This window comes from Monopterus albus, unplaced genomic scaffold (assembly GCF_001952655.1).
Source record: "Monopterus albus unplaced genomic scaffold, M_albus_1.0 scaffold106.1, whole genome shotgun sequence".
Lineage (NCBI taxonomy): Eukaryota > Metazoa > Chordata > Actinopteri > Synbranchiformes > Synbranchidae > Monopterus > Monopterus albus.
In genome coordinates, this window is record NW_018127986.1 from 1,655,487 (window position 1) to 1,683,082 (window position 27,596).

The 27,596-nt window shown below is 40.8% G+C and overlaps 2 protein-coding genes across 3 annotated transcripts; one reads left to right on the forward strand and one right to left on the reverse strand.

Moving 5' to 3' along the window:
* Positions 1–961: 961 nt before the first annotated feature.
* On the forward strand, positions 962–8,603 carry ddx23 (DEAD (Asp-Glu-Ala-Asp) box polypeptide 23). Its single transcript, XM_020610649.1, has 17 exons — positions 962–1,069; positions 1,688–1,845; positions 1,967–2,080; positions 2,668–2,761; positions 2,841–2,906; positions 2,994–3,132; positions 3,220–3,353; positions 4,026–4,138; positions 4,248–4,391; positions 4,608–4,833; positions 5,243–5,388; positions 5,827–6,004; positions 6,498–6,740; positions 6,820–6,971; positions 7,064–7,172; positions 7,694–7,868; positions 8,044–8,603. The coding sequence occupies exons 2-17, from the start codon at positions 1,688–1,690 to the stop codon at positions 8,265–8,267; spliced, it is 2,415 nt and encodes an 804-aa protein (XP_020466305.1). The 5' UTR covers positions 962–1,069; the 3' UTR covers positions 8,268–8,603.
* cacnb3a (calcium channel, voltage-dependent, beta 3a) lies at positions 8,276–27,498 on the reverse strand. 2 transcript variants are annotated; one of them, XM_020610648.1, is made up of 15 exons: positions 27,147–27,498; positions 25,927–26,019; positions 17,947–18,066; positions 17,706–17,828; positions 17,490–17,605; positions 17,316–17,395; positions 17,206–17,225; positions 16,561–16,638; positions 15,810–15,868; positions 15,581–15,681; positions 14,451–14,602; positions 14,268–14,363; positions 13,976–14,146; positions 13,712–13,757; positions 12,424–12,494 (listed from the first exon to the last, which is right to left on the reverse strand). In XM_020610648.1, exons 1-14 carry the CDS (start codon positions 27,225–27,227, stop codon positions 13,728–13,730), a joined length of 1,320 nt encoding a protein of 439 aa, XP_020466304.1. In that variant the 5' UTR covers positions 27,228–27,498; the 3' UTR covers positions 12,424–12,494; positions 13,712–13,727. The 2 variants fall into 2 exon arrangements, with proteins under 2 accessions (XP_020466303.1, XP_020466304.1); XM_020610647.1 differs by lacking the exon at positions 13,712–13,757 and having other exon boundaries at positions 8,276–12,494.
* Positions 27,499–27,596: the final 98 nt, after the last annotated feature.

The following is a 27,596-nucleotide window of genomic DNA, read 5'->3' on the forward strand; positions in this document are numbered from 1 at the left end:
CAATGTTTTTGTCTCAAAAACTAATTAAAGTTAACAGACTGTTATTTACTGTACAGAGGAAAGAAAACATGGAATGGTTTACATTTGCTGATTAAACAACTGGCAAGAAAACCTATTTGTTCAAAGGTGTTAAGGTTTCTGGGTGTCTGGGGAAATAATGAAACTGCTGTGTTGAACTTTTTACCCTGGGGCCTCTTGAAGGTCAATTCAGCCATGTAGCTTATAAGATAATGTTTTTGACCTAAATCTGGTACAATGTGGTCTGGAGAAGCTGTGATAGGCCTAACACCCTTTTTGTTTGGACATATAGAATATAAATATTATGTTTGCTAAAAGATGTAGATGTTTCAGTTTCAGACAGGATCTAGATTTAAAAAAGGATACCTAGGCTTGTCTTAATAACCCAAAGAAATAGTTTAAAATGGTTTCGAGTTTGTGAAACCTTTATTTATCTCATTTTTAATAAGCATATACTTAAGTCTAAGTAGCTTATAAGATAATGTTTTTGACCTAAATCTGGTACAATGTGGTCTGGAGAAGCTGTGATAGGCCTAACACCCTTTTTGTTTGGACATATAGAATTAAGCCTTGACAAATCTGAAACCGTGCTTTACATAGTCTGGTTTCTCTGGGTTATAACAAATAAAAGCAGCCTATAGAGTTTCAGAGTTAGGCCTGATCTGATCCAGACTTGGTGAGAAAACCTAAGCATTTATAAGTGCACAGTGGTGGTTATTCTGTCTTATTTGTAAAATGTTGAATATAAAATAATATAAACACTGTGCTTACTTGTACCACGGTTGCCACCTTGTGTTTGAGGTGAAGTATGAAGGGATTCAGAAAGTTGTTTTTGAGCAGGCATTAGGTGTTCATGTCAGAAACAATATAGGCCCTAAATACAGGCCTCCACTTTGATGGATACTGTAGAATAGCGTTTGGCTCCACCTTGTATAGACCGCTCAGTACTACAACTCCCACAAATCTTTGCTCGCTTCTACTCGTGTATGGCATTATGGCGTCTTCTTGAATCGTAGATACGTCGCAAATATTTTGTTGACAAGTGAATAAGGTAAACTTTAAATTTGTAAATCATACTCGCAGTTTACTCAGTGTAAATGTCTGACTTGAATGACCTTTTAATGTTGCAGGTTTAGGCAGTTTCTTGACGGTAATTAGCTTTTTGCTAAATTGCTAGCTTAACGTTAGGGGCTAGCTTGTTCACACAATCCACTGCAGATAGTAAATCACTTTATTTTGTTTTGTTAATTACGTCTCATATGACAAGTGGGATGTTTTTTTTTAAGTTACTGATGGTGAATAAGTCTGAACCTTCACTGAAAGGCTGTTAATACTACACTGTTTCAAGCGGATAAACTAAGAACTGTCCTCAGTACGTTAAAAACTGATACAGTAACGTTACGGTGCAAATATCTTAAACACATGTAAACTGTGATTGCTTTCAAAAATAATGCGATGGATGAGTTTTATTTGTGCAGTCGCTTAAAAAACAGCGTAGCAGACACAAAATATTTGGTGTGGCCACCCTTTGACTCCTGTGTCTCCCAGGAGTAACCAAACCTTGGTGGGTTTGGCAGTCTGCATGACCTCTGTCTCTTCATATAATCCCAGACTGGCTCTGTGCGGACCATACCATCTGCTGCATGACACACATGCTTTCTGTTTTCAGATGGCAGCTGATTCCACAGACAAGAAGGATGTGGAATCCTCAGGGACCAAAGACAGGGAGAGGAAACGCAGCCGTTCACGAGAACGGGATCGTAAAGTTTCACCTTCACGCAAACGCCATCGGTCCCGTGAACGAAATCGCTCCAAATCTGCAGAAAGGTAAGTGAAACACAAAGGCTATTGAATTTCTTGATGACTTAGAATATATTTTTGCATGATCAAGATAAAGTTTGTTGTTTGAAAAAAATGGCATTAGCTCTAACTCATGTTATAATTACAGAGACCGGCGCTTAAAAGACAAGGACAGAGACAAGGAACGTGACAGAGATAAAGAAAGAGAGAGGAGTCGTAAAGACAGAGATGGTCATCGACGCGATCGCAGCAAGAAGTCCAGGTTTGTTAATACTAAAGTAGCTTTGTGAGATGGACAAGGATTACATGACATACACAGAAAATGCTGATTCACTTTTATGGGCAAGACCAAAGAGGACACGTTTTTATGAGTGGAGAAAATGCTGAAAGTATATAATTATAACATAATAATAATAAACAGCATTTATATAGCACTTTACAACTCAGAAGGGCCTAAAGTGCTGCACAGTATAGACATATCTATCGACTAAAACAATACTAAACAGTCAACAAGATAATCATAGAACATAAAACAGCATGTAGACAATGCCATTTAGAGGCAGATAAAACAGATTAAAGATCGAAAGCCTGTTTAAAAAGGTGCGTTTTTAATGTGGATTTAAAAAACTGCTAGCTTGTTGATAGACCAACATGGTGCATGTTTTTTGGGGTGGGGGGCTAAGAAAGTGTCAGTGTAAATATGTTACTTTTTTGTGTTACTTTTAAGTCATTGAAGATGTGGGTTAAGTAAATTACACACTGAAGTCAATGCAATAAGCAATGAATGCATGATTATGTTTGGACAAGGCTGATTACACCTTTATAAAACACTGTGTCACTCTGTTAAAGGAGTCCTTCACCAAAGTCAAAAGATGCCAAGATAAGGAGAGAGAAAGAAATAAAAGCAGAAGAGGAGGAAGATGAAAAAAAGAAGAAAGAGAAGGTAAGATTCTGATTTGGCTGAGTCATTTACAGTGTTGCATTATTGCTTTGAATCACTGACTGGTTTTGCTTCTGTTCAGGTCCAGCCACTGTCTTTGGAAGAGCTTCTGGCCAAGAAGAAGGCAGAAGAGGAAGCAGAGGCAAAGGTGAGACATTCCCCTGTGCACTTTTTTTTTCCTTTTAGGATGCAAGACTATTTTTCCCTGACTTTTTAAAAACTTTGTTATTTTCAGCCCAAGTTTCTGTCCAGAGCAGACCGGGAAGCCGAGGCTTTGAAACGCAGGGAACAACAGGTAGAGGAGAAGAAGAAGTTGTTGGAAGATGAGAGAAAGAAGAGAAGGATGTTTCAGGACATGGGGAGAAAAATGCTTGGTATGTATCGGCCTCTGGTTTAATTGTAGACAGTCTGCACTGTGGTATACTGTAGAATTGTGTTGATATTAACTGAGACTGTTACAGAGGACCCCCAGGAAAGGGAGAGACGAGAGCGGAGAGAGCGAATGGAACGAGAGAATAACGGTAATGAAGATGATGATGAGCGACAAAAGCTCAGAGAAGAGAAGGATAAAGGCAAAGAACTCCAGGCCATCAAGGTCAGTTCAAGGAGATAAAGATACATGTATTGGAAATAAAAAGTTATTATGAAAGTAAGCTTCAAAATACAAATCTAAAATGTTTCTTGTAGAAAATTCATGTCAGGCATTTATGAATATAATGTATTGCACTTTGCTAAACCACCCCAGTGCTTGTTGAGCATGACCTTCGCCATGCACCGGGGCAGTTTGCAGCTTGATTTGAAGGCTCAGATGAGTCAGCAGCTCAAAGTCTGAAACCATGATTCTCTGCTGGAGAACAGTGGATTGCTCCCTTTGGGCTGGTAGTGAGTTTCTGCCCCAAGCGAAAGAGTTTAAGTATCTCAGGGTCTTGTTCATGAGTGACAGTAAAATGGAGCATGAGATTTACAGACAAATGGTGCAGCGTCAGTAGTGATGTGGCCGTTGTGCCGGACTATTGTGGTCAAGATGGAGCTGAGCTTGAAAGCAATGCTTTCAATTTATAAGTCAGTCTGTGTTCCAACCCTCATCTAATCACAAGTTTTAGCTAGTGCTGAAAGAATGAGGCTGTGAATACATATGGCCAAAATGAGTTTTCTTTTCAGGGTAACTGGACTCAGCAAAGTCTTGATATCTGGAGGGAGCTCGGAGCGAGCTGCTGTTTCTTCACCTTCACAAAAAGCATGCATGGTAAATATGTAATCTTTACAGGAGCGCTACCTGGGTGGGCTCAAGAAACGTCGAAGGACTCGTCACCTGAATGACAGAAAGTTTGTGTTTGAGTGGGATGCATCTGAAGACACATCAGTCGATTACAACCCAATGTGAGTTGATGTAAATGCACAGTATCATTTGGAACATGTTTGTCTTGAATTGAAGCAGGTTGGTTTTCTAGAATCTGTTCCGGTCTAAACAATACGACCTGTCTCCCAGTTACAAAGAAAAGCATCAGGTCCAGCTGTATGGAAGAGGTTTTATCGCTGGCATTGACTTGAAGCAGCAGAAGAGAGAGCAGTCACGTTTCTATGGTGACCTGATGGAGAAAAGGCGCACGCTGGAAGAGAAGGAGCAGGAAGAGTGAGTAAAGCATCAAAGTTTGTTTGTAGCTTATTGATGGTTTTCAGAAACAGCTTAAAGTTTTTAAACCTAATCCATTAAGTAAAGCTGGAGATATATTACATAAAATTTCAAGAAAGGAATCTATGTAAAAATTTGGATGTGCAATGGATACACAGCTTGTGCTGACCTGACCCCCTGCTTCAATATCCTGTCTTTATTCTCTGCTCATCTCAGGACAAGACTCAAAAAGATGCGTAAGAAGGAGGCCAAGCAGCGCTGGGACGACAGGCACTGGTCTCAGAAGAAGCTGGACGAGATGACGGACAGAGACTGGAGAATCTTCAGAGAGGACTATAGTATCACCACCAAGGGAGGAAAGATCCCGAACCCCATCAGGAACTGGAAGGAGTACCTGCTGCCTGCACACATCCTGGAGGTCATCGACAAATGTGGCTACAAGGTCAGATCACTGAGTCAACATGTTGGAGGAATACAGAGCTGGTGCAAGTTTACACCAAATATTTTGTGGCTTTGGACTGTTGATCAAACAAAACTAAGCATTTAAAGACTTTGAATGGATAACACTGAGCCTGTCCAGACAGACAGCATGAAAGTGTCTGAATTTAACAAACAGTCTCATCCTGAGAAGGAGACTGCAACTTTTATAGACTTCACTGACTGTCACTGTCAGTCAGATCAGCCATTTCCTCTGTACACAGCAGGTTTTTCTAATCCCTTACCCCAGTTATGGAAACCAGGTTTCTTGTTTATCTAGGACATCTGCTTTGTATAAAAGGTGGAAAAAGATGGATTTGAGTTAAGTGAATATAAATACTAGTTAATGATCGCTTATTCTTCTTAAAATCCAGGATCCCACACCTATTCAGAGGCAGGCCATTCCTATTGGTTTACAAAACCGTGACATCATTGGCGTGGCTGAGACAGGTAGCGGTAAAACTGCTGCATTCCTGATTCCACTGCTGGTCTGGATTACCACCCTGCCAAAAATTGACAGGTAACAGAGCCTAGGCTCCAAAACCCAGAAGTAAAGCCATTAATAAAGTCTCACTGCATTTTCAGAAGAATTTTTGCACAAACCAAATGGATTTGAGTTAAGTGAATATAAATACTAGTTAATGATCGCTTATTCTTCTTAAAATCCAGGATCCCACACCTATTCAGAGGCAGGCCATTCCTATTGGTTTACAAAACCGTGACATCATTGGCGTGGCTGAGACAGGTAGCGGTAAAACTGCTGCATTCCTGATTCCACTGCTGGTCTGGATTACCACCCTGCCAAAAATTGACAGGTAACAGAGCCTAGGCTCCAAAACCCAGAAGTAAAGCCATTAATAAAGTCTCACTGCATTTTGAATATTTTCCATTTTACTGGCTGTTTTTGACTGTTTCTTCTCATTGCATTCCTCTGTGCTCTCTTGGCCTGCTCCTGCAGGATTGAAGACTCAGACCAGGGTCCTTATGCTGTGATCCTGGCCCCGACTCGTGAGTTGGCACAGCAGATCGAGGAGGAGACCATAAAGTTTGGTAAACCACTCGGCATCCGTACAGTGGCTGTGATTGGAGGAATCTCAAGAGAGGACCAGGGCTTCCGTCTCAGGATGGGCTGTGAGGTGAAACATAGAGCATTTACATTTGTGTTTCCTGGAAGAGTAGAAAAGCCACTGCAACAGTAACGAGATCAATTACCCAAGGGTGTAAAGTTAACATGAGCATGAAGTGCCACTAAAATTCATTTATAACAGGTAAATTGTGTCTCACTTTGACATTGTAACATTCAAACACCTTGCTTATACCGAGATCTGTCACTCTCTGGGAATACTTGACTCACTGTCTTTTTAACAATATGTTTGATTCAAAAGGCATTTTTCTTACTTATTATGCATCTACAGATATGATAACACAGTTTCAGTCCAACTTCTCGGATATAAATCTTTGTCGTCTGTTGCTGATAAATGTCAGTAAACTTGCCTAGAAATCATATTCACATAGATTAGATTCACTGCAGCATCTCTTGGCAGGAAGTCCATCCTGTCTTTACATTCATGAGGTAATAACACTACACACACATTCACCAATTGTATGTTTGTTTTCCGCATCTGACAGATTGTGATCGCCACTCCTGGCCGTCTGATCGACGTGCTGGAGAACCGCTACTTGGTCCTGGGCCGCTGCACCTACTTAGTCCTCGATGAAGCTGATCGTATGATTGACATGGGCTTTGAGCCCGACGTCCAAAAGATTCTGGAGTACATCCCAGTGACAAATCAGAAACCAGACACTGACGAAGCAGAGGACCCTGAGAAAATGAAAATGAACTTTGAATCTGGAAAGCATAAATACCGACAGGTATGTTTATGTTTGCGCACATCTTTGTGAGCGTTCTCACATCTCTGCTTTTTTCTAACTGTGTATTTGCACCTTGCAGACGGTCATGTTCACGGCCACTATGCCTCCATCTGTGGAGAGACTGGCCAGGAGCTACTTGAGACGTCCTGCTGTTGTATACATCGGGTCTGCGGGCAAACCTCATGAGAGAGTCGAACAGAAGGTCCTGCTTATGTCAGAGGGAGAGAAAAGGTGAAATGGACTCAAACACTGACTACAAACAGCAGACATTCAGTTTGTTTCAGTCCAGGTATCATACTCTTTGTGTTGTGCGTGTGATGCAGGAAGAAGCTGCTGGAGGTGCTGTCGCACGGCTTCGAGCCTCCCATCATCATCTTTGTCAACCAGAAGAAGGGTTGCGATGTGCTGGCCAAGTCGTTGGAGAAGATGGGGGTAAGCCACTGGAAACTAGACAGTCATCTTTGGTTTGATACATTTAAAACATAATATATAAATGTAGTTAATGTGAATGTAGCTATGTTGTAACCACACTGACTCTACTGAAATATCTCAACAGCTTTTAGGTTGGTTGATGTAAAATTTTACACAGACATTCATGATCAGAAGAGAATGAATCTGAGGAAGCTTGGTGACCCCCTGACTTTTCCTCTGCCAGTTTTTACTGATCCAATGCCTGTTTACATTCATAATGGTAAAAGAATGACAGAAACCAGCCAGTTATATTAGCATTTATTGACATTGCCATATGTTAGCATTTAGCTCAAAGTGGTGCTGTGCCTACCACAGAGCTGCTAGTGTAGCTGTAGACAGGCTTGTTTTGAATTTTAATTAAAAAGAAAAGAAAGCTTTGAAGACACCCACTGTGGGAACCATTGGACTACACTGTCTTATGTGACTGTCAGTGAAAATATACAACTAAATGTAACAGTGCCTGTGTGCTGCTGTTTCCACAGTACAATGCTTGCACGCTGCATGGTGGCAAAGGCCAGGAGCAGAGAGAGTTTGCACTTTCCAACCTCAAGGCGGGAGCCAAAGATATCCTGGTGGCCACAGACGTTGCTGGTCGAGGTATTGATATCCACGACGTCTCAATGGTCGTTAACTACGACATGGCTAAGAACATTGAAGGTAAGGTTTTGTATTGTTTTTCTTTTATCATCATCCTTGTAACTGGTTGTTTATTTGGCAATAACAGGTCATATTCTTAAGAATACATGAATTCAATGCGTGTAAATAACTAAATAGAAATATTCACTTGGGCAACTTCATGCTGACAAAGTGCTTCTACCTCCTCCTCCGGCAGACTACATCCATCGTATCGGCCGTACAGGTCGTGCTGGTAAGAGTGGTGTGGCCATGACTTTCCTAACTAAAGAGGACTCGGCAGTGTTTTATGACCTGAAGCAGGCCATCCTCGAGAGCCCTGTGTCTAACTGCCCCCCAGAGCTGGCCAACCACCCAGATGCTCAGCACAAACCTGGAACCATCCTGACCAAGAAGAGACGCGAGGAGACCATCTTTGCCTGATTTTTTTCTGTCTCAGACTGTTTTATCATGGTTTAAATGGACACATTGTATAGTTATGGTGTGTTAATGTCACCCACTTCTTCTGTTGTTTCTCACCTTATAACTCATTCTGGCAGTCAGTTTTTGTCTGTTAGTCCAGTCTGCAGGTAGAAACGGACACATTAACTGGTGCAGAAATCATCACAGGTTGTAAGACTCAATTGTGGGCAGTTGTGATCCACGCTGAAGCTCATAGTTGATTTGCTTTTATAAACAAGAGCCATAATCGGCGAGCAGGATGCTGCATTGTACAAATACGATTCTTCAGTTATTAAATGTGATGAATAACCACCAGGATGCAGGTGTAGGTGAGTATTATGTGGTATGTTTTAATTGGTTTTCAGTCACTATAGTTTGTTTCCTGACTGTTTCAGAGACCCATGCCAGAAGTGATGGCTCTTATTTACACTTCTGATGCAATAGCTTCTAAATTACAGCTCATTGTTTTAAAAGTACTGTAGGCATTTTTATGAGATGAATACAGAACATTTGAATGACATCTGACTTATTTTCTAAATGATGTATTTGAAGGACTTATCTGTAGCTAGTAGGTTTTTTTGTTGAAATGAGTGGCGTACTATGTTGGATGCAGAAAACAGAAACTTTAAGCAGACACACACAGAGCAGCACAAGTAATGTAGAGTGAATAGAAAAGAAACCATTGGGAGAACTTGCCGATTAGCTTATTATTCTAGGCAACAGCTGGTAAGCACATATCTTGGTGTTTTCTCAGTCAGGTTTTTACAGGGAGTGATGAGGCCATACTAAAACACCCAATGTTCTGCTAAAGACAAACACTGTTGGTGATTTCAAATGCGAGGTTCCTCTGTTTGTGTCCTTTCAATTCTTACTTATCGAACAGGAAGTTGCACTACTTCACATCAGTCTACAGTCAAGCTTGCGGCTCTATGAGTTTAATTTGCGCCTGATTACAACACTAATATTAGCATACAGATATTTTGCTGATTTAATGTTTCCCATGTTCATCATCTTGGATTTGCATGTCAGCGTGCTAAGTTAACATTTGCTGATTAGCACACAACACAAAGTACAGCAGACTAATAGAAATGCCATAAGTTTTCAGGCATTTAGTCATAAACTAAAGTACTGACACTGAAATGTTCGCCTGATGGTGGCGCTACATGAAAGGTGAAGGGATTACCAATGTTACAATTCATCCAGACATGGATAGAAATGAACTGACAAAATTAATTGGTAACAGTTCAGATTAACTGTTCAAACCATTCTTTGCAAACTCAGCATCTTTTTTTTTTTTTGACTTAATCAGACAAATATAATTTCTGTGTTCTAATTACTTGAAATGAATTTAATCCAATTACCATATGTATACCCACATGATAAAATCAGCCCACTGGGAGACTGGGCCCCCTGGGCACTTTCCCGTTAATTCGGCCCTGCACAAGGCACTAGAGCAGAAGTCAAGGGATCACTAATGCAATTAGGACTGAGCCTCTGGAGACGGTGAATGTCTGTTAAAGGGTCACACACAAAATCAACACAGCATGTAAAAGTACATAAAATGTCATGTTTATTTAAAGTCATATTTCACTTATCTATTTTCAAATAGAAAGCATTCTATACAGCATCAGGCAGGAAATGTCTCACTTTTTACACATTTCTTTTGATAAATAGAGGGAAGAGGCGTGTTGGGTCACGCTAGCACGCTCCTGTAGTCTGGTGGATACATGGTTATATTTAGTGCAGTTATTGCATTACAAAGCAACCCCCCCCCACCCCCAAAAAAAAGTAGTGCAATCTTTTTTTCTACTCACACAAAAGAGGAAGTCCAGATGGTCTAAGGCGTTTAAAGTTTTTCGATGTTAGGCTTTGTATTGCATAAAGAATAAGACGAGTGAAACTAAATTATAACCCTTGTAAAAATTGTGCTTCATAAATTGAAAAACCTCAACTGCTTCACCAGTTGCTAAATTGGTCCGCTTTGAAAAACATACTCAGCCAAAATATAATGACAGCAGCTTTCTGGTGACCTAAGACATGCAGGGTTTAAATATTCACTCATTCCATCACAAAATAAAAATAATAACGTAGGCCTGATCTGGAACAATTTTAGTGAGTGACTTTTCAAAGTGCTTCAAGCAGTGTGGAAAAATGTCCCCAGTATTTGTAGAAAATTAACGAATGCTTTCTGATTTTAGTAATAATGTTGTCAGTGGTGTGAGGAGTGAGTAGCCCCAGACAAGACTATTACTGCAAGACAACGAGGAGAATCAGAATCGGCGCATTACTAAAATACTTAACTGTAAAAAGAAACAATCAGGTTTCATGCAACACTTGCATAGATTTTTTTTTCAATCATGCTGATTTTTTTTAATCTCTTTAAAATATACAGAACACTAGATAGAGATACCGGTGACACGTGGAAGCAGTAAACCGGCTGTGACATAATCGACCCTGTATGTAAACAGACGCAGGTCGATGCTCGTCGACACCGCGTCCAACCCGTCATCGGCTCATGGACTATAAATGGTGCAGGAACAGAATGACATGGTGTCACGGGTGCTACGAGTCCTTAAGGAACACGACACATTCGTTACGTTGTGTTGAGCACGATGAGTGTGTAGGACTTTACACCTGAGGATCTGCCTTAAAACCAACTGTAAAACTGCAGTACATGAAGCGTAACGCAGTGTTTGGCAAGGACATACAAGGGAATAAGATTTAGTGTAGAAACTGGATGCTACAATCAGTAACGTGCTACAATTGAATTGCAGGGCGATCGGTTGGGTTGGGGACCCCAGGTGGTGCTGAAGGTGCAAAAGGCATGCGAGCTTACATTCTCTGTAGCCTGGATTTGAAGATGAGCTGCAGCCTGTGCAGCATGTGCTTGTTAAATGTGAGTGATTTGATGTAAATAAGCAGTTTGGCAAAAAAAAAAAATTTCACTTAAAGCATAACATTCCCTTTTGTGGATGTGTTAACATTCTCTGTGCCCATGTGAAGATTTTAAGAGTTGCTCAGGGAGTGAATGTGTAACAGCAGACAAGTGATGCCCAGAACATATCGTACCGTTAGAGACACTGACGCTGTACTGCAGCTTCACACCACTTACTTACATTGTGACTGTGTAGCAACAAATGTCATTCACCATCTTCAGAATAAGAGCTGATGGATGGCAACATTTGTCTGAAACAACAAACAAGTCCGTATTACCAAAATCAAATAAAGCATTAATGAAACGAAACCAGATGCCCAATTCAGTATATACATTGTAATCAAATGCATTACTATTCCTCATAAATGGATTCAACTGTAGACATTCCTACATTAGTTTATCTGTGAAGATCATTCAGCTCCTGTTCCAATGTTAATGTGCAAATGTCTTAAAATAATTATACATGCAATAGTAAAGACAGTCACAGTCTTAGGAATTTTAAGGCCAGTATATGAGACATCCTACAACAGAAACCTTAGGCATAGCCACTAAAGTTTGAGCTTGCATACAGCTGGTAGCCTGAAACCTTACCACTGCAGATGTGAGTAGCCCTGTTGACTTTTATCTGAATGACTTGACCCTGGAGAGGTCAGTGCACCCCTCTGGTTTGGATAAAGTAAATGTGGGAGTTTGGAGGAGAGACTGTAAATACTGAACACCCAGGTATCCACTTAATAAGCAGGGCCTGTGATTAAAGTTTGAAATGATTTTTCATCTCTGAATTTTGTGTTTAGGAATGTTTGACAATTGAAGAGCTTGAGGGTGATCTTGGTGCTGATCTGGAAGCCTGGGGGGGCCGTTCCTTAGTAGGTGTCTCGGGGCCAAAGGCGGCTGCACTGGTGGTTGTTCCTCTGGTTGTTACCTTGCTGAGCCTCACATCGGAGCAGCCTGTCCTGTGACTCATGCCCATTTTCACTGTGGGCACTGCCTGTGTGTCCATGGTGAGGGGGGTACATGTCCCTGTATGTGCGAGCATGGCAGGGAGAGGCATAGCCATCCTCTTCCTCTTCTTCCTCCTCCTCTCCATACACTTCATCCCCCCTGTGGCATGGGCTCCCCCTCTGACAGCGAGACAGGGAGTCACTGGCCTCGTCAGATGGCATAAGACTGTCTTGCTCCAAGGGGGAGCAGGCCTCCTCGCCTGCCTCCTCCTCCTCCTCCTCCTCATCACCCTCCAAGCCCACTGCCTCACAAGGCTGCGGCTGGTTCTTGTTCTGGAGGTTTTGAGCAGTCATGCAGGAGAAAAAAAGAAACAGTCAAAAGAATGCTCTGAAACCAGGACAACATTTTAAAGTAGTTTCATACTTTGTGGAAACTTTACTAGTAGTGCACAGTTTTTCTGCCGCACTGGTTCAAATCTAGCTTAAAACAATATTTACATGTCTGAATTGAAAAAAATATTGGTTTCTGCAACCTTCCTGTCCACACTGGCTGCAGAGATCCTTTCTTACTGTGTTTGCAATGTATGACATTAGAGACGAAATCCACAATCCTCATTCTGTGGTTTAAAAAAGCTTCAAATGTTCATTTGAATGTTCATCCTTTATGGGTTTGAACATGTCTCTAACTCTTTTACTTTTTATTTGTTACACAACTATGTCTTTCACTTTTGACAATCAAGTGCAACACTACTAATGACGTCTGGAAGAAACAGACTGAAAACATCCGCCGTTATTCCCATTCTCTCTCTGTGTGACAGCTGGCCTCACTTCCACCTCCAAGTGTGGTCCTCAGATCAGCTTTAAACAGCTTAGATTTCTGTTGAGGTCGTACAACATGTCATACAAGTCACCTGTTCTCTAGTATAACCTGAACCTCAGTAACAAAAATAAGAATTGTACAATGTATAGGGATCTGATGATGTTAATAACTGGCATGCAGTGTGCCGTGTTTGTTGAATTTCTTAATACTACAAACATTGAACAAAAGAAATGCAAGTGAAACAGCTGAATGGATGGTCAGGAAGTTACTCGTGGACATGTAGGTTATTGTACAGTCACCATGGTCTCATTCTATTGTTGTGTAAGTTTCCATTTACTTCATTTATTAAGCATTAATGATACGACTTAACATTTTCAACCAAGATAGCTTCATGTGCCAATGTGGCACCGTTCGCACAGCATACGCTGAGATTTTGACACTTCACACAACATTTTAAAATTGGTTCTCAACTAAAATTGCTTTGTGAATTGTCTCCCAAAAAGCTCGTGGAGCCACGATGAGACCATCAACTAAAGGTAAACGAGATAATATGCAATAATGAAAAATCTTTTCTGTGGTGAGATCTGAATGAATACTGTGCTGTTCATTCACTGTCTCAACAGCCGTGTCGTGTTCAAGTGTCCGAAGGTGTTCAGGAGGAGAAGGAGGAGGTGTGTGAGAGGGACTGTTGGGGTGTGTGGGTGTATAATATATAAACCCTACTACTCACCCCATTTTGTATGCGATCATTCAATTAATTCCTGTGTTTCAGAAAACTGCAAAAATGTTAAGCATGGATGAGTGAGAGGACAGACAAGACAACTGGAGACAATTAAATCAAAACACAGGAGTGACAGTCTGAGATGGGAAGAGCTGCTAAGGACAGTGACAACACACATGTTCAAAACAAGATTCCTAATTAAGCGTCTTAAATGCCATTAAAAAGTGTTAAAACATGCACTTCTGCTTTGTAAACAGATGAAGACAAACTCACCTGCAGGCTTGAGATGGCAGAAGGCGGGCTCATCAGACGCTGCTCCAGTAAGGGATTGAGAGGGGTGTTTCCTGGGAGGTGAGTGGCACGCCAGTAGACCTCTAGGTATTCAGCCAAGTGCTCACAAGCATCTTCCAGCTGGTTTTCATCCAAAATGACATCAAACATATCCTGCATGTGAACAACGAGACAAAATGAAATAAGGCTAGCTGTGTAGCTGTTCTTGAGCTAAATGCTAACATACAAACATGGAAAAGAAATGGAAAGAAATCAGCCTGCTCTGTCTACTCACAGGGGGACACTGAGAGAGTTTGTCTGCAGCCATCATCTGCACGTTCAGATGCTTGCTCTGAGACTTCCCTCTGGATTTGACCAGCCTCTGCAGCACCTGAGGGAACCGCAGTTGTGACATTTTAGATTAAGGAAGATGATGTAGCCTGAACGCAGTGTTCATGAGCGAGATAACCTAGTGTACCTTTGGTGAGGAAACTTTGACGTAGATGATGATGGGTGCGAGGGAGGTTTTAGCCAGCTGCGCGGGATGGTTGATGGTGTCCGCATCCAGAACCACGAGCTGCAGGGTTTTGGCGAGCTCAAATATCCTCTCAATCTCACTCTGAACCTCAGCTGCACAGAGAGGTTAAGTGTATTGCTTGTCAAAAACAAAGACCTGTGGAGTTTACATGTTAATATTTAAGCCCGGGCAGTATCACAGTATTAAGAAATCTTCAAACACATATGCTCCTTTTTCGGCTAAACCGAGACAGAGATGCTCTGTTAATGTGAAAACGCTTATGACTTCAAACTGTTATTGCCCAGGGTGGCCTGCACATACCTCTGCTTTATGTGCATCATCTAAGTAAATCTTCAGCATGGTAATGCAATGCTGCCACCTAAAGCAGAAGTAAATACACTTTTCTTCATTCAGCACGGTAATGCAATGCTCCCACTTAAAGCAGAAGTAAATACACTTTTCTTCTGGGCAAAACACCTGGATGATTAGAGGTATAGCAAAGGATAATCCTTACTCTTTGACTGGTTTATACTTGCAGGCCAAGGATTTAATTAAACTAAATAATGATTCAGCCTTATAAAAACTTATATTGACCCATTTTGTTGCCTTGTTCAGCCATAACTCTCACAGTTGCCTTTAGGAGGCCTAATTTATAATGTTGCTATTCAATTAGCACTTTTTAAATTAAGATGAGCAATTAGTCAACAGTCCTTTTATTTAGATTAAGACTACCTTTAATGGAATATGATATGCTTTTGCCCATAAGAGTGTGTATTTGTGAAACACAGTTCAGGTATTTGAGCATGCATTATAGTCTGCTGATTAAAAGAAACATTCTGAGAAGGAACTTAGCCAACAGAAGAATTAGTCAGAGCTAGAAATGACTGACAGCCTGGTCATTTAGAGCTGCTAATGGTATGTCCATAACTTTATTCACAGTGTAACAACATAATGTAGGTTTAAAAGCATTTAATCCCAGCAAGATAAGGCTTAATATTTTACATCAAATACCTATCCTAAATAAATACATATCCTGATGAAAGACTGGGAGCATAGACACTGCCAAAGCCATCTGACATTAGTACAGTTACCTAGGCTGGAGCGAGTGTTAGATCTCTCCATTATGGGTCTTTTGTTGAGGACGGATCTCTTGGCTAAAGACAGGTCAGCTGTTACACGGGTGATTGAGATTCTGCAAACAAAGTCACAAAATACACAGAGAAAAACATTTAGTGAAATGTTTGGATCACATTTAATAAGGACCTGACTTTACACAGCTACAGTATAGGGATTGTTCTGGAATCTTTCCATGTTACCGACCTTCCCTCAAATCTGTGTTTCAGGAAGTCAAAAAGAGCTTTCTGCATCATATCTGTCACCTAGGTGGGAAAATAAAAATGTTTAAATAGACAGACCTTAAATAGACCTTCAGAACAACATTCAGATGCATTATGCTTTAGTTCAATGTCAGGATACTAAAGCAACTTAACATAAGACAAAGTAATAAACTATAATGCTGTTATGTAATATAATAGTTAACTATTGTTCTTTATTTAGAAACAGATCAACCAAGGCTATATAACAGTCACTAAAGTGAAAGACAGCTGTAATAGTATAAAATGTGTAAGGAAAAGTATTTGTTCTGCAGTAGAATTCCTCTTGTGACTGATGTATTTTACTGAATATGACTTTTTTAGATTTCTATTGCTGATGCAAGCAGCATTTCACTGTTGTAGCTGATTGAGGTGGAGTTAGTTTGAACTAACCTATAAAAATAATGACAAAATGCAACATATTCTTATGTGTCACTTTCTCAAATGACAAGATTCCTGCAGTGAATTTAATATATATATGGGTTTTGGAGTGAGACTATCAAAATAATATGTCTGATGACATTATCTTTGGCTCTGCAAAACTGTGATTGGCTTTTTTTCCAAATTTTTTTTGTGGCTATTTCTAAATCAAGTTTCCTGTAACAGCAAATAGTGCAGGATCATATTTAACAGAGAAAAGAGTGCGACAGGAGGCAGTTGTTCTTTGTCTGCTGAAGGTGAAATGGGGAGAGGCCGACCTCGTAGCCCTTCAGCGACGGTCCCACAAGGACCACCGGCCTCATAGAGGGCACCACATCGTAGGGAGGAACATGTTCCTGCCAGAAATAGGGATGGATGATGGGAGAGGGATGAAGAGCAGAGAGAGCATGTGTTAGAAATGATGGGCATTGGGTTTGTTTGTAACCTTGTTTGTTTAGTCATGTTAAAAACATAAGTGGAGTTTCTGCAAAGTTCACCAAATTAATACAAAGACATTTTTATTATCACATCTAATACAATAAGGTAACTTTTCAATATGTTTTCATGTTGATAATGGTCAAAAATGATGGAAAACCAGGATGGACAATAAGTTGAACTTTACCTGTACCCAGATACATAGTAGGAAACTGGTGGGCAGATTAACCACTTGACAAATAATGAGTTATCTTTTTCTAAAATTGATATGCCCATTATAAGTAAATAAGATTCCTTGACACTGTAGCCAGAAATATGAATAGCAATAAATAACAATGCACAAATTTTAAGGCTCTTTTCTTTTGAAGGAAGTGAATTTACTGGTCTTAAATGCTTGTCAAAAGTTGAAGATACCCAGATAATGTCCTTTAAGGTTCAAAATTAAAAACAATGTAAATGCTGTGTCATCATAAAGTGCCAAAACTTACCTGCTTTTGCTTCAGTTTGGCTTGTAAACACAAGGAAATGATAGTCAGTGAAGGGAATCAGAAGTAGTTGGTTTTGTGTTGAAGCGGTGAGGCAAGTGTGCAGTACTTACATTCACCTGCAGATGGTGGTGTGGTCCTCCAGCTTCCAGTCACCATGTCGCCTAAACTGGAGGAGTTACCCCCTGATTTTCTGCAACAAAAGAACATACATTTATTAAACTTACATTGTGGAAACAAATCCTCAGAGAAGCTTGATACCCATGTGGTTAAACGTATGAACTGACCTCTGTTTCTGCTCCTGTTTGAGTCTCATTGCCTCCAGTCGTAGAGGGCTGGGGATGAAGGTGATGTCCGCTCCCTCTTTTACTAGCCGACCAATCCACCAGTCATTATTGTACTTCTGTTAAGTTCAGTGCAACAACAGCACCATGTCACATCTGTCTGTCTGGTTATCATGTAAGGAGGGTGTTCATCCTCATTAACACCAAATAATGACTCACTTCTTTGATATGCAGGAAGTCTTTGGCATCAAAATTGACTGCAGCTCCTTGGACAGGACAGTCCTCATCCAGAGCCCCACAGTAACTCACATTCGTCTTTACTGCAAATGCTACAGGTTTGGACTATAACAACAGTACAAACGTGTAGCAGGAGAGAAAGGTGTGTTTGGCAGTGGACAGATGATTCCTCTGACTTTCACATTCAAATATAGTATATAGCGCATACAGTATGTAGATGTACCTTGGCTCTGTCGAGCTGTAGCTGGGCCTGGCGCTCGGCTTCACGCCGATACGCCTCGCGGTCCTCCTCTGCTGACAGGTCTGAATCCGATGGTCTACTGGTGTATGAATCAGCTGACCCCTGTCCAGAGAGAGTTGGAGGTGGACAAGGCTGGATTATTATTTGTGATACAGGAATTAATAATTTCATCATGACAACCATCCATTTACTCTAAGATTCTAGCTGCATATTACTGTGATTTAAAACACATATCTGCTGCTTCTGTTTATATCCGCTTTCATGTTTTCTGCGGCTCAGGCTCTTTGTATGCAGGTGCTCATGCAAATGTATGCATGAACAAATCTGTGTGTGTATCTACAGCACAGCGCACTGCTCTCTAACACCAGCCATCTTCTGCTAGACCAAATATAGCACAAAGGAGACAACTGCTTCCTCTTCTCTCCTGCTTGGCCCCAATCCATTCCAACATCCCCCACAGTGCAGCACATATACATCCTTTTTTTCCACAGGTTATTCTCCTAGGACATCTCCTCATTAGTAAAATATTTGCTGGCTATCATTGTTCATTGTAAGTGTTTAAGAACGCTTCCCAGGGATGGCTAACACATTATACTGAAAGTAACACGTAAGACAAACACAGAGACATGTTACAGAAATAAAAAGGTGAATTCACTTGATAGGTGCTGCTGCTGGCCTTTATTCAGAATCTGTAATCAGAATCAGAATCAGCTTTACTGGCCAGGTGTGTTGGACATGAGGAATTTGACTCTGGTACAGTAGCTCTCAATGTGCATGTAGATATCCAAGGCAGTAGCAAAGGGCAAGTAAACAATATACCAATGTAAGGCTGTGTAGTATAACAAAATAAACGGTACAAACAATGCAAACAGACAGAGGAATGTTCATTAGGAAAAAAGATAAAAATAAGAATAAAAATAGAGTAAAAAAGAAGACATCCATGATTAGTATGCCTCTGCACCACAGCAGCTGTGACCAGAGGCATCACTGTATGTTTTCAGGTTGCCTGTATGTACGTCCGTCCCAATATCTCAGGAACCCATTGAGGGAATTTCTTCAAATTTGGCACAAATGTCCACTTGGACTCAAAGATTCACTGTTTCCAGCTTTTCAAAGTTTTTGCCAATTGTCTTTGTCTTATATGAAAGGAAACTGAATGTTTTTGGGTTTAGAACTGGAAAAAAACAAGGCTTTTGAAAGTGACACTATGAACACTGGAAAATTATCATGGACATTTTTGACTGTTTTCTGATATCTTATGGCCAAAATGAATAATCCGTTTATTTATGAAGAAAATAAAAAGTTCAGTTATTATGAAAATAACAGTTGCAGTTGCAGCCATATTATACTGTATATGTACATTCAGACATTAACTAAAAACAAATATGAGCTCTAGATGAAGTTTGGGTACATTGTGTGTGTGTGTGTGTGTGTGTGTGTGTGTGTGCTGCTATATTTGGTATCTATTTAGATTCAGTCCTGAATCTGCTGCAGCAGAGACAAATCCAAGTCGGGCCAGGGATCAAGACATGACAGGATACAACCAAAACTTGCACTCAGAAAAAAAAAAGGAATAAAAGACATGACGAAGGAGACAGACAAGAAGATGCTCAGATAAAACTCTCAGAGGAAACTGCAAGATGGTCAAACATATTTTTGCAAATAAAGCAAGATAGTAAGAAACTAAAAACAGCATATAATACAGTTTTCACTTTGGTTCCCCTCTCCTCCAGAGTGCAGTGACTTAATCCTGGTCATCCATCTTGTCAACATATACAAACAAATCCTCCGGAGGACCAATTAAGCAGCAGCACAACAAAAGGAAGCTCGGGCTCAAAATACAAAAAAAAGGTTGCCCAGGCATGAAAACCAACCACCACCTTTGCTTTCTCTCCATTTCAGAATGTATACATAAAATCCCAAATACATTCTTATCTACAGTACTACTTCAAGCCCCAGAGAAGAGACAAGCGAACACCTCTTCTTGTTTCTTTGTGTGTGTGTGTCTACTGTCAGATAACAACATCTGATTTTTAGCAACTCTGCAAGGCAACACTGCACCAGTGCTAGAGCAGCAGTGAGAGAGGAAACAAGGGTGAGGACAGATAGAAAGAAAAAGGCAGAGTGAGGAAGGGGGCTGGTGGGTGGGTGAATATCGTTGACAAGATATCCTGAAAAAAGGAGAATGAGGACAGGGAGTGACTGATGGACAGCAGGAGAGACCAGAGGGGTAAAATCTGTTTATACAGTGAGCTAACGCGAGGCTATGTCCGGGGGAAGATGAGATTAGAGCATAATAAAATGCTATGAAGGAACGGATTGAGACCCGGATATCAATCCTCATTGTGGAAACACAGCAGCAGCAGCAGAGGACGAGAAAAGGATCATGTCCACAAGAGTCATAGACATAAAGATAGCAGAGAGCTGCATAGCTGGCTGATTAGGAGGACGGTGCTATAACCTCATAAAGACACGAACAAGAATCTTCTCACTGCTCTGGGAGCACACTCAAACATACATGAGCATAAAAGTGGAATAAATATGTTGGTGGGTGCAGGGGGCAGGCGTTCTGTCAGAGAGCTGTTTAAAGATGTTAGAACACATAGAGCTGCCTGTGCTGGGATTGCTGTTCGCTGTTAATGTTTGAACATGAGGCCACAGATCTCCGCTGCACCCACTCTATCCTAGTTACCTGTCAAACACTTCATGAAAACAGTGTTAGCACCAGTAAACAGAGCATTTTGTTGGTGAAGCTCAGCTGCAGTGCAGAGTGTAATGATGAGTGAGTCTGTCTTTATTGTCTGGTCTGAGGATGTCTTGTTTTTGTACAGCTGATGTCCCTATCTGGGGGCTAAATTTAACTCTGTTCCTTCCTATTTGGATTGTGTGATTACTTGCCACACACTAAAACACTGATGGCCTCAAGTCCACAGGGAGGGACCGACAAGGAAGTGTATCATCCAGCTATAGTCTAGTCCTCAAGAGGGCCAAGTCATCCTACAGCCTAGGGCCAGAGCAATTAATTTTTATTATGATACTACTAAGACAGGCATGCAGAGATGTTGGGCACCACGGTGAGGCAGTGGTTAGTGCTGTCGCCTCACAGCAGGAAGGTTCCTGATTCAATCTCCGGCTGACCCAATGCTTTTCTGTGCGGCGTTTGCATGTTCTCCCGGTGTTTGCCCGCATTCTCTCCGGGTACTCCGACTTCCTCTCACAGTCCAAAGACATGTAGTTTAGGTTGGCGGATAAGTCTAAATTGCCTGTAGTGTCAGCCCTGTGATAAACTAGTGACCTGTCCAGGGTGTACTCCGTCTCTCGCCCAGTGTCAGCTGGGATTGGCTCCAGCCCCCCGTGACCCTCTTCAGGATAAACAGTGTAGATAATGAATGGATGGATGTAAAGATGTATTCATCTTTGTTCTTAAACTGTAGGTTAATTACCTGGCTAGCCATTATGGAGTATGCAAAACATTAATTTTAAAGCACTAGTCATTGATCAAATTGCAAGCAAATCTTGACAAGTGCATATCTAATGGCACCACCGCTCTCAAATTGACTGAGGGGTTAATACAAGGTAGCAAATAAGACTGGATGTTATTAAGCCTGCATTAATTGATTTTGGTCACTTGGGGGCAGCCCACTGAAGTTTAAACAATACTTTTTAAAAAATAATTACATTGTTTGGGCATTTCACCTTTATTAGGTATATACAGGAACGTAGGTCACTAAGAGGCAGAAAGGAAATTGGAGAGAGAGATGGGGAGACCTGTGAAATAGGCTGACGGTTGGAATAGATCCACCAGCGTCATGCGCACGCTGTGCCTGGTACATTGTGCGCCCCCTTAACACAATACTGATATATTAATGCCTTATAAAGGAGTATGGTGAATGTGTTAGCAGGTGCTTATTTAAACATCCAGCAGTCAGGGAGCACATTAACATTCATTTGGGTCTTTGTTTGTGTCCACCACCAAGTGAAGAAGTTAAACATTCATTCTCCTTTTAACTCTGTTTTGGTCTCTATTGACCCTTTAGCTGCTAAATGCTCAATATGTCCACTGGCTAACTAAATGTGTCTGTCTGCCATTTGGTGCCGGACAGATAACGTGCAGTCAGTTTATCAGAGGGGTTTCACTGAAAGCAGCTGCTGCTCAAAACAACACTAAGTAATTATGTTTAGCACAAGGAGGAGAAAGTTGCTCCGCCGCCCTGCTAAGCTGAGGGGAACTGTAGAGTGATTATTCTCTGTGGCTTATATAAAAATATTGATTATAGTAGCTTTAAGTTAAACTGATTGGCAGTAATTCTGAGAATACATGATTTGTAATAAATGGAATAAAAATGCAAAACAGGATGTTCCTTTGAAATCTTGTAAAATAAAATGCAGTGAGTGCACGCTAATGAAAAAAATCAGAATGGAATAACATTATTCAGGAGACTGAAACGCCTTTCCCTCAAAGCAAAAGACAAAAACAAAAAATGCAAGCTCCAGTGTTTTAGAAATCCAGTAGGCTAGCCAAATACCCAATTTCAGTGTTCAATTAACTGTGGAAGCCGTAATTCAACGTCAGCAGGTTACACATGCACAGAGCTCTCTGATACACGGTGCAATAAAACACTGTGTGGTTACATCACTATCAGAGTCGAGAGCAGGCACATTGTATGTCAAATCAATCAATCACAAGACTCTGCATAGAAGTGTGAAGAGTGCACAGAGGATGACGGCAATCAAACAGTAAATCAGGTGAAGGCGTGAGAGAAACAAAAGCCTTATTGGAGATGAGAAGCGAGATGAAGGAGGAAGACAAAGGAAAACCGTGAGGAGTGGCAACGATAAGATGGAACAGAATGAGACAGAAGGCGAAGACAGGGAGAAGGAGAAGCAGACTGTGCTGGGAGTCATTTGTACTCACTCAGTTAATATGGTGATGCTGCTGCTGCCGCCCGTCCCTCCCTCTCTATGTACTACATGCTGTAAAATGCAGACACGACTGTGCTGTGTCCCGTCCCCTAACCAGGGACGACCTGCACTGGAGCAGACACTGGCAACACCTTCTTTTCTATTCTTACCCCACCCATCACCCCATCCCAACATACACAAACGACCGACCAACCAACACGGCTTCTGCACCACTTGAAAAAACCACATCTCTAAGTTTACAGATTCTTTAATTAAAGTCCAATTCAGAGGAGAAACAGAGAGGACACTGCTGCTACAATCACACACACTACATATTTGAGAATTTCTCCTCCGGTTCCAGAGCCTCATGTCCTAGATTTAACACATACATCCACACTTATGGCAGCCACTTATAGCAGCATACTGCTTTTGTATCCTGCTGCAGAAATGAGTCATACTCCACTGCTCCTCCACAGACACCCCACCCTTATCACAGACCAGAAACTCTCTGTTCTGTTTGTGAAATGTACTCTTTCTGCACAAAACACTGTGTCATATCAGCTCTGGGCAACGGGCTGCCTCTTGTGCATGCAGAGAGAAGGTAATGACTGAACAGAAACTAACAGTGCCCCTGTGAACAATGAAACCACACATCACATCGCTCAAGGTCTGCAAAACGAGCATCATGAATATTTTAAGCCCTGCAATATTCTCAGGGAATCTGGAGGTTGTCATTAAGCCACCCCCTGACCTCACAGTCGGGATAACGAATGTCCCGTCCTGAAGAAGGTGTTGGCTCAGCAACGCCTCGCAGTTACACTGATCCACATGCCTTCACGCTAATGGTGCTATGCATGACACCATGCTATTTTTCATGGTGTTTGAATTTCGTGTTTGCAGGTGTCAAACAAGTGACTCACAAATGAGTAAAACCTTGTAATGTCACTGAATTTTAATGTGGAATTTAATTTTACTGAAGGGGCATTATTTTCGGCTTCATTTTTAACTGCAACAGTTTTAGTTCAACATCCACTTTCTACAATGTGATTCTTTCCCATCCCTTTTCAAACCTCAGTAACTTTAGCAACTTACTAAAACTCAAAGGCTCAGTTTAAACTTGTGATCACCTGTTGTTTGGCTAGGTGCCAGAATTACTAGTTTTTAGCAGTAGATACTAACACAAATAGCATTAATATTAATTAAGCTAGCCTAATTAATTTTCACCACCTGTGGGTCCAACCTGAAAATAAACTGAGTAGCTGAAGATATGAAATGTTGGCTGACATCATTTGTTCTAACATAGTAAAATAACAACTGTGATGTTTTGACCTTCCATCCAAAACATGGAGGTTGTGATTCACAACTATGAGGTTAATGAGCTAAGAGTATTGATATCTATCTATCTATCGATCTATCTATCTGTTTACTTACACTTAAAGTATATCTATGATTGTCACTTTCACCATTGATTACGTGCAATATTTTTAAATCGACGACACAAACCACGTTCCATATTTGTCATGCTGTACCTTTTCTGCTGTTGTTTTCACCCTCAGTTGTTGTATTTTATTGTTAACTATATTTATACATTTTATACTGCTGGTATTTTTATATTGACTTATTGTTATATTTGTATATTTTACCTTATTCTGTATATACGTTACCTGTGAGAACTTTTTGTTTTATCCTTATGGGCGTGATCACAGTTCTGTTGTCATTGCATAATGACAGTAAAGTCCTAGAACCTCGACATTGTCTGTGCTAATAAATAATGAGAAATAGGTTTGATATAAAATGTGCTTGCATTAATCAATGGGAATAACACACAAAATCTGTTTTCTGCAATAAATGTTCTTTCACTAAGTTAATTTAACATACACCTCTTGTGAATGTTGAATACAATAAACTTTGAAAATGTTTTATTTTCTAACAAACTTTCTTTTCTAAATCTAAATGTATTTCACTATCATTCAGTGGAAAATAAAAATACATTTTCTCTTGCATTGTTTACAAATCAGAGGCACTGCCAGCAAGTTATGGAGAGAATATTACATTTCAAAATGTATTAAAACAAACTGATTGACTTAGTATGTAAAGGAATTAAAATGAGTATTTAACCACCATTAACACCCAACTTTAAAGTGATCAGTAATTATAATCTAGTGATTATTCTGCAAAGTGAGTTTATCTACTTTAAGTATATTTTGATACTATGCTTGTTTTCTTAAATAGAATTACAGATTCAGGGATTTGACTTGTAACAAACTATGAGGATACTGTGGTAATGCTACTTTTACTTAGTGTAAGTAAAAGATATGAGTCTTCTTCCACCACCACCTGGTCAACATCTCTGCTGTGCATGACTTTCTGGGAAAACATCTCAGCTTTAAAGGTGACACCCAAATCAATTCCACCACATGGAGGTAAATTTAAAAGGGTCTTTATTATTATTGTTGTTGTTGTAGTTAAAACCAGCTGAACCAAACAAGAGGCTATGATTCACAACAGCATGAGGGGAATCTATGCTTTTTTTCCAGTCACACAAATCATCTTAAATAACACTAAGTCTTTCACATATGCTTGACCTGAAAACATTAATTAAAAAATTGGGCTGTGCTGGGATTTTGATGTAACACAATTCGACTTTCAAACATCTTGGTTCCCTCTGCTGGACAAAAGAACAACTGCAACTGAGGAGACAGCTGTGGTTGAATATGGTTGAGCAGAAACATTCATGAATTGAATACCGGGATAATAAATACAGAGCTACAAATAATATTTTTGGAACTATTGTGAGTGCACAAGAGCAACCTGGATTCACCACCAATCAAATTAACTTGGGAAAAAACTATGGGGGCTGAAAAGAGCAATGCACAGACGCCTCTGCGGTTGGAAAAGATACTTCAAACCGCTGCAGCTTCATGTAGACCTGGGAGCAGAGTGTGGCTCCCACTACAGATCAGTAAGACGCCCTGTCTGTGACTGTGATGTACCAGGACATACTGTAGCCTACAATGCATGCATAAGAAGAGGACAAGCAATGGCCCTAAGAGCTTTTACCTGCCGCTTGATGATGCTGGACGTTGTGTCAGAAGATGTGCTGCCATCTGAGCGTTTGAAGCGACTCTTCCGCTTAGGCAGCTTCCTGGGCAGCTGTGATGAAAGAGACCATTCAGGTGAAAGAAAAATGGGAGCAGAGCAAATACTCCTGAGGCACAAGCTAACAGATAGAAGGACAGACTAGCTTATCACAGCAGTAAACTAGACACCCAAAGGCCCCAGCAGCATCTACAGACTTTAACTTTTGCAATGTTTTTTTTTTTTTTTTACAGATTCAGACCAAAGATCCTCCATCCTCCATCTTGTGGCCCTTCACTCACAAAGGGACGTGGTTAGTTTAAATTTTGGTCATTTGGTGGAAGGTTTTAATCACATTGCTTCACTTAGGAGTACTGTAAGGCTAAAGCCAGTAATTATATGTCAGATAATTATTTTCAATTGTATCAACTAACAATTTCACCTCTAGTGGAGCCTACTGTTTAGTTTCTGGGTGCCTGCGGATGTAGTGAAACTGGACCCAACAAAATGTTTGTCCAACCTTACATGATAGTACAGTACACCATCTGCTATTACAGTATAGAAACTATCAATATCGCGCTGGTATGCTATTACCGGGTGTGGTGAAAACCCAGTGTCTCAAGCTGCACATACTGGACTGTGTTATGCAGGAGACCGTTTTCTGAGACCTTATGTGACACAGTCCAACAATAAAAAGCGTAGATGTTGCGGTGTGCGCTGCTACAGGCCCTGTAATTTCAGGCTACAGGTGCAGCCAGAGCTAAGCTTTGTCTGCACATTTTGCACCAATAAAAAACACATCTTATAAGTCCCATGAGGTTAGTGGTGCGTGTTGATTTCCCCTATATTCGTGTGGACCAAGTGTTGTAGGAAATACATTAGAAATAATATTAAAACATCAATACACAATACATCACAAGGTCACCATCTATGCACATGTGTGTGCGTATTATAAACACAGCCACTTTATGGTCGCAGCCACTGGCAATCCAGCATCAACCTGCGGTTTCTGTGCAGGCGAAGGTGAAACAAACAACCAAACAAATAAATAAATCAATCAAAGTAGAGGCTTGCTACCAAACGCGACGTCTCAATTTCAACAATAAGTAACAAGACATTGGCTGAACATATGTCTCCTACCGCGCTATAATCACAATGATAGTTAGATGTGTGAAGAAAGGAGTAAAGGTGAGGGGATTTACCTGAAAATAGTGCGACTGAGAGCCGGTTTCCACAGCAGACAGAGGGTCTATGGGCGATTTGGACATTTTGACTTGCACCATCTATTGAGAGCGCAGGGAGCCAGGACGCGCACAGACATGGGTTACTGGAGGAGACAAGGGATGCAAAGTACATCTAAATGCAGTAAAAGGCAGCGAAAGAAACAGCGTGCAGGAGCGAAAATAGGAACAAATAATGCGATTAGTATTCACAGTCAGCTGGTAGGACGCATATACAGCAGCCTTGAAACAAAATGTATGTTAGCCTACATCGGGAGAAAATGTAAAGCAAGCAGGAAAAATAGCGGAGCTAAAATAACCCGTTAGGATCGAAGCGTCATCGCAAGCGTAGCCGACAGGTCTGTACTAAGTGTGCGTCTCTCCCGGGGGTGTCGAGGTTCGTTTAATCGGCACAAAAATCAGTTCATACCG